Here is an 8124-nt window from a genome sequence, read left to right as displayed (position 1 = left end):
AGGGACTTCTGTACAAACTGGTGGGGCTATTCTCTAGTAATAGATGTTCGTAATAACACTTTCTGCCTGTTGATGGGCCATAGACATTTTAAGGGTCTGTTTGGTTTAAGGGTTTGTGGTCATCATCCAATACTTGGTTTGGCCAATCAACCCTTCATTAGGTTAAATCAGATGCAGAGCTGCAGGTGGGTTTGAACCAATCTATGTTGGCTGGGAGCATTAAAGAGAAATCTGGAGCCACGCCTGTGTTCTTCTAACTAGCTCAGAAGGTCTGGATTACTTTTTTGATGAGAAGAAATTCTTGCTTTTAACTATATTAATTCATTCATTTTTAATTACTATAACTAATATAACTATTAACATATAATTAATATAACTAATTATTTAATTAATATTTCTTTAAAAGTATTTTAATGTTCTACATTGTTTTACAGGCAAAATACATACATAAAGTGCCTACAACCTTACAGGACTGTACAGTACTGTATTACTCTTCCAGTTGGGAAATATTATATAGACCTGAATGATTTGGCTTAATTTTGGGGGAAATATATTAAACCAATATTAATCCAATTTCACAGAACCCACTAAAGAGATCTCCAACAGCTTACAGGTGCCCTAGAATGGAAACTGTATTTACCTTTGCATAGTTGAATAAACATCTCTTAATTTCTTAATTCAAAAGAAAGGTAAAGGTACGGCCGATCAACAAAGAGCCACCTGGAAGAATCGCTGTTGTTGGTATCAGTCCAGGGAAGCTAGTGAAGTAAGCAGGTGGTAGGCTAAAAGCTAACCCAGCCGACTAGCTGCAATCTCTATAGCTAGCTAATCACATTGCAAGGGAAAACAATGAGGACAGCAGCACTATCTCGGACGACTCTTAAATAATGCAGAACTCATTATTTTCTTGTACAAGCCCACCATAAAATTAAAATCAGCGTGTTTTATTTAAAGGTAGCTGACAGGGTGGTAAATAGACTTGTAAAACCACATCTAGACAGTCACAGACTTACTGTTTATACTTCAGAGAACAATAAAACACTCAACTAATGCATTAAATAGTACATGTAATAATATTTCAGTCATACTGTACTGTTTGCGGTGTAATTATTGTCCAATAATACGCATCAACAAAATAATAACAAAACTTCAGAATTCAGTGGTTAAAGAGCCTGTTCAATGAGTAGTATTGAAGGACTCCACCAGAGTAATGTACACTGTACAATATTGGCTCCTGTCAGTAATTCACAGTTGATTATTGAAAGGCATGTGATCATAGTCTGAGACCACAGAAATAGTGACCCATTAACCCATTTGATTAGCAGTCTACAAACAGCCGAAGCACTTTGGAATCCGCAGGGGCGACGACTGTTTATGCAAAGCTGATCCCATAAGCCCTCCCACCTAAGAAGTCCAACCCCGTGAACAAAAGTCAGGCAGTATCTGGCAAGAAGCTTCACAGGAGCTTCACACATCCTCTGCAAGAAACGATGAAGCCTAAGTCTGTTCTCGATGTGCAGCTGCCACAGATTGGCCTTTTTGTTGGTCTGGAGACATTAAATGAAAGCTGGACTGGCAGCAGTGCTGGATATCAGCGACAAATTGACACGGCCCCTCCAGTGCAGAACTCTGGGCCAGGAGAGAGTGAGGACTTGGCCAAAAGGAAGCATGCAAAAGAAGTGCACTTCGCCTTCTTACCCAAGAACTATGTGCCTTTGGAGGAGAACGACAGTAAACAGAGAGCAAAGGAGGAGAAGAAGGCGAAGCGGAAAGAGAAGTACAAGAAATACAGAAAGGCAAGGGTCAACCCACCACACTCTATTTAGATAAAACTACAGCATGCTTTTATATCACCTGCAGTAACGGCCACTTCTAAGGGTTAAGATAAGCCTTGTGTTATTCAGTATTGTGACTATATAACAGCCATTTGTGTGCATTTTTCTTGCTAGTTATTAAAGCCACAACACTGTTCTATTTCAGATACTGCACTTGTAGCTTTTTTGTTTATGCCTGTCCTCAGACAGAGGGTAAGTAGGCTTTGATACTGATATACAGCTTCAATCAATCATTCACTTCTTATCTAATTCTTCCTTTTTCTTTTGGATCATTTCCTAAATATGTCCTGATCATAATTTCCTTGTTTAAAAATACACTAAATGGACAAAAGTATTGGGACAGCTGCCACTACATTGTTTCCTCTGAAATCAAGATGCGTTCTACTTTTATTGGAGTAGCTATCTGTACTCTGTACAGGAAGAAGGTTTTCTACTAGATTTTGCAGCATTGCTGTGAGGATCTGATTGTGATAATGAGGTCAGGATATTGATTTATCACCACCCCACTTCATCACCAACTCCCCAACTCATCCTGAAAGTACTGGATGGAGCACCAGTCATCATTTCAGAGAACACAGCTCGTACATCATTATATTTATATTTCTGTTATCAGACTCATTTGATATTTAAATATTAAAGGCATACATTAAAGCAATTGAAGGGCTTCATTACAAAAATGAATTATGGTATTAAATAATTGCATCAAATGTAATTAAAACCTGATTCAAAACAATATAAAAGCAGAATAATAGTAAAATTATAATAATAAATGATTAAATTGGAAAGCAGTGAATTTTCTTGCATGTGCAAAGCCCATTCCCAGTAACCTCACAGTTTTACTGGAAAACAAATATGGATGAGCATTGCTTTTAATGCAGTCTAGAAAAGTGTTGCCCTGATTTGAAGCTTGAGCTGCTGTTTCACTGAAATGCCATTCAGACCTTTATTTGAATCATGTAACATGAGTAGGCTAATGTAGAAGTCTTGCCAAAGGACTGACCTGGCAATCAAACCGTGGTCTACCATGGGGAAGGCAGTATTGTTATCCACTATGCTACACTAACCTGTTTGTGATGGGCTTATCCATGTATTGCATTATTCGGGCTCCCCACTGTAGAAGAAATGAATGCGTCCGTAAGCTTGATGGTAAAATGACCTTCTTAGGTTTATTAGTGTGCACATCCATTGCAGCATCTCCACCCAGCTCCATATAGAAGATAATGATGAGGAAAAGGACTTATTTCCTTATCGTAACCAGGAAAGGGAACTTTGATATCCAATGCCATCTTCACTGTTTTTATCACATAAACTTTATTTGACTTTAAAGAGGAAACAGGATCAGACTGCATTGATGCTACTCCGCTGGACTTTTCTTGTCTGCATCGTCTGTCTGAGCTGGAAGAAGCAGACTAAGCCAATTAAAGCTCCAAGACTTTGTCTGGAGCTAATGCAGTGTTTACATGGCGAGAGCCATTCACTAGAACAGCTCTGTAATCTTTACCCTCACCTAGAGAGATTCACAGAGCGCTAATCTGGGTCTTCTGCTGCTAGCGCACGTCCTGTGTGCCCGGCCTTCTCTTAGCCACTGACCTTGACACTGGCATCTGTTTCTTACCGGTCAGGTCAGGCTTTGTGAACCACATTTAGTTAACCACCCAACAAGACTAAGTGATGAAAGTCAGTGAACACAAGTCAGGTTCCAAAACAATCCTTTGAAAGGAGGATTCACGTTTGTAGTCGGTATGAAGACTCTTCTTAATGCTTCAACAACGCAGTTCAAAGGTTTTTGTGTTAATTAAATTGTTTTCCTAGAATGCTTCCATGCCAGGAAAGATTTAGGAGCTTCTTATGAGTTTTGGGATTGGTGGATTCTTGGAAGAGCCATGTTTAGGTTTCTAAAAAAAGATTCCCATGGATGTGGGTATTAAGAACTTCCTAATGTTGAAAGAGCCTTAATAACTTAATGAAATAAACCAAATAAGGGGAGATATATTTAAAATATTTATTCATAAAATAACTGCACACTCTCTCAGTGCAGTCCTTTCAACAAATCTTCAAATATTTTCTTAAGAAAATATATAAACTATTACTGTAAATGAGTAATGTGAGTGAGAAGAACCTTTTTAATGGTTAAAGAACCTCCACAGTGTAAACCTTACAAACAGAGTTTACAGTTTAACAAAAATAAATCATAATAAACTTCAGTTAAACTAAAAAGTAACTTTCAATTCTGATGAAAATTGATTCAATTCTCAGTAGGTTACTTTAATAAGATACAGTGCATGTAGGTTCAGGGTCAAAAGTTAATCTGTTTAAATTGATTCTAGCTAATATTTGCTATTGTAGCTTTTATATTTTCAAGACTAGGACCAACTGTTTTGTTATTTATCACGTGGCTGTGATAAAAATTTGACCAGTACTACTGTATACTGTGTGTGTTTTTGAAGGTGATTCCCTTCAGCTGTTTGTTTGTAATTTAGCAGGAACCGTGTTTAACTGTAAATATGATCTGCTTTGATAAGGTTTTAATAGAAGTGGTAAAACCATTCCTGGAATAGCATTTCCGGGGCACAAAAATGTGCATGTATTTGTGTGAGCTCAATTTGACTGTGGTAAACAGTAAATATAGGGAAGTCACCAGGTCTAACAACATAATCAGACTTTGTGCTTGGCTGCTTGCACTCGATCTGGTCCGGACCTCACAGGTTGTTAATGACTGCTTTATGACTGTTTTGCTGAATAGGTGCCGCATGTTGTAAATTATAGCGAAGGTGTAGCAAAGTGTCAGTTTGTAGTATAGTGTTTGTAGAACAGGTTCAGTTCCTCTTTGTATACACATAGAATCACTTTAATGGCCTGTTTTCGCAAACATAGACAGATAAATAGAGAGACATTACTGTTGTTCCTTAATCCCAGTGTATTCCCACAGGGTGAAGGCCAGCAGCCTTTCAGACTCAGCTGTAATTTTCTGTTATATTTTAAGATTAGGATTAGATTGTGAGTATATTTGAGGCATATTTCAGTAAAATGTGTTTCTCTGAAGGTCTGACACACAGTGACGTAAGGGTAGGGAAGGTCTGTGTTTATTCTCGGAGCAGGAAGGGCCGTCTGTAAGCCCCGTGCAGGGTGACCATTGTGAATATGAGGAAATGTCCTTCCAGTTTTTTTTTTTTTGCACATCCTGTTTTTTATTATGGGGAGTTACAAGGTGTGCTAGTCATAAAGTACCTATATGAGTGCTGTGTTTAAAAAACAAAACAAAAGGATGTTTAGAGTTTAGTTTTATTCAGCCTGCCGTGTATCTGTTTTGTCTCATTTTAGAGTACACAAGGAGATTTCACATTATATATTTATAAATAGCCTGAATGTATTTCATTCCACATTCTCAATCTCTAGCTGATTATACTTGCCAGTGGCAAGTACCGTGGCAAGAACTGTTTCATGGTGGTCCACAAAGGTCCACCGTAGTGCTCACATGATCATCAGATTTTCTCTTTGAATCTTGAATGCTTCAGTCTGATTTCTGTCCCTCTGTCATAAATCATAATGGGTAGTAATTTCTATCATTAATGTATATATATATTGTCTTAATTCTCAGCAAATTCTGCAATGAACCCCTATATAGCATTACCACTATGCATAATAACTTCTGTACTATATTTTTCTATATATTTTCTATTTATGTTTTATGATTTGTTGATTTGTTTCTTGCCCTATTACTGGATTCCTACAAATACATATACATTTTAATTGAACTAATGCCTATATAGCATTACTATTATGCAACAACGTATATAATTAATGTCTTTATGCATTATCATTATGTAAAATAATTTCTATATTTAATGCATATACACATTATATTAATGCAAAAACAAATTCTGTAATTAATGCCTTTATAGCATTACCATTGTGCACAAAAGCTTCTGTAATTAATGCCTATACAGCATTATCATTATGTATAACCTCACAAATGAATACCCAAGTGTATTAGCTTAATAGATACTAAATTATAGAATGAATTGCTATATGCATTATCACAGTATAGAAAAGATTATTTAAATAAAACCTATACATTATTATTATAATGCTTAATAATGCCTATGATTAATTAATATGTGCATTTTTACTGTGCATAATAAACTGAATAATTATTTCATACACAGCATTCTCATTATGCTTAATAACATCTATAATGATTCATTATCATAATACATTTTGTAAATAATACCTATTCTGCATTATCATTAAATGCCTATAAAACATTACCATTATGCACCCATAATTATATGCATTAATAATAGTGTAATGTGTAATGTGTAATATATTCTATTTACAATTTTACCATAATGTATGATGTGAAAAATGCCAACTACACACACTCTTTCTTTTTGTTTAGTTGTTTAGGTCTTATTGGCCTTATTGGCCCTGTTTGTGATCTGTTGCTCTTTGTGTTTTTTGTAGAATGTGGGGAAAGCTCTGCGCTACAGCTGGAAGTGTCTAATGTTTGGGCTCCAGAACTTCACTGTGGGCTACTCCACCCCTCTCACTGCAGCCACTGTGCTCGTTCCAGAGTTCAGAGCAGGACGCTCCAAGAGCTGAGGAGATCAGAGCTCCATTCGCCTACAATCACCGCGGACTGACCTGCTGTGAACGTCTCTGATGGACCTTTCTGTGTTTTCCTGACTGTGCCTTTACAGCCCTGTGATGGGTGGTGGCACTTGTTCCTAATCTGGAGAGCGCTGGCTCATGCTTTAAAAATGTTATTTGCACAAATTGTGAACAATGTGTCCTGTAATCAAGATGAGAACCCACATGAATATGAATTCTGTTATTATATAAATAGAAAAATGATTAACAAATTTGTGATAAAGGACTATGCAGTGTAGCACATGATATAGCTCATCATATTGCCCTTTTTAATGTACATAGTCTATGATGTTTGTATTTTACTCACTGGTATTTGTAATCATTAATAATTTAATGCAAAATAATTGTATTTTATTACTGATTTATGAATATTTAGTCAAACTGAAAAAGTGATGCACTGAATTTAATCTTTATTTAAATGTGATGTGTATTATGATAGGGCTTAAATCAAGTGTTCTTGTTGACCCCCGTAAGCAGGACTGTGTACAGTGAACGATGGTGTGTTGTATGTGCGTCTGTAGTGGAGATTTAGGCTGTAGCCTGCGTTAGTAGGTAGGCTAATCAGTTTGGAGGGCTTTAGAGACAGGAAGGCTTTAGAGAGGAAGAGGAGACAGAAAACAGGACGCTGTGGCGCACGACCAAAATCCTGGGTCGGTTTTTATGGCTCAGGCTGTCTGAAAACTAGGTCCCTGTGATCTTAAAGCAGTGCTTCAGTATCTGCAGCTTATGGTCACTGTCATGCGAATACCTTATATCTCCATTTCTGTCATTTTACAGTTTTTGTCTGGCAGTTGTTCTTTGCATTGTGTCCAGATTCTGTGAGGAATGGACCAATAGAAATGCTCCAAAATTACTTGGTATACAATCTTTTTATATTGACTTCTATTGAAAGTTAAGAAGGTTGTTTTCCTTCTCCTATAAAGTTGCAGATATTTTGGAGATACAAGGTTTTTGTGCATTCAGTGACTAGTTGACAGTGACAGTGAACTTGTTGAACAGTAAACTTACTTATTGACACACTTGTTGAAGTAGCTTCAGCTTATAGTTGAGGAAAATTGGAAAAGTCTTCCCAGTGTTTTCTATTCTAGGTGTTTTGAGTGGTTGTCACTGGTAGCTGAATGCATGCTAGTAGTGCCGGAGATAGAGTTAAAGGCAATCCTTTAAGGTAATTCAGGATGTCTTGGTTAATTGTTAATTTTTGTAGTTTGTTTCAGGCAGCAGGTCTGACTGCCTAATCATACAGATATGATCTGTGTATTTATCAAATAATGAAGCCAAAGTGCATTACATTCAAGAAACAATGGCCTGTACCAGGGCTGCCTAAAGTGTGGCCCATGAAGATGTTTGATTTGGCCCACCAGCAAGTTCCCCTAGTCCCACCCTCCTCCCCCAACCCAGACAGAACATATATATTTTTATTGTCCTGTATGTGTAACAGCATGTAATATTGATATTTTGTGTGTTGGAAGTGTTTTAATAAGTGAATATAGTGAAATGTTATAAAATACATTTTTAAATCTGGTCTGGTTTGTATACTGGTTTGTCTTTTTGGAACGCAGCCCACCACATACATTACACTTTGCCCCCCTTCAGCCTACACACTAGAGCCTGCTGGGCTTTACAACATATACAGCATTCT

General features: G+C 37.0%; 1 protein-coding gene across 1 annotated transcript; it reads left to right on the top strand.

The window, feature by feature from the left end:
• Positions 1-1456: 1456 nt before the first annotated feature.
• Positions 1457-8006, top strand: LOC140576916 (required for drug-induced death protein 1). The gene is made up of 2 exons (XM_072696620.1): positions 1457-1796; positions 6300-8006. Exons 1-2 carry the CDS (start codon positions 1491-1493, stop codon positions 6435-6437), a joined length of 444 nt encoding a protein of 147 aa, XP_072552721.1. The 5' UTR covers positions 1457-1490; the 3' UTR covers positions 6438-8006.
• The last annotated feature ends 118 nt before the right edge of the window (positions 8007-8124 follow it).

The sequence above is a fragment of the Salminus brasiliensis genome, chromosome 14 (assembly GCF_030463535.1).
Source record: "Salminus brasiliensis chromosome 14, fSalBra1.hap2, whole genome shotgun sequence".
Classification (NCBI taxonomy): Eukaryota; Metazoa; Chordata; class Actinopteri; order Characiformes; family Bryconidae; genus Salminus; species Salminus brasiliensis.
Note: the sequence above shows the minus strand (reverse complement) of the source record. Positions and strands in the feature narration are given on the sequence as shown.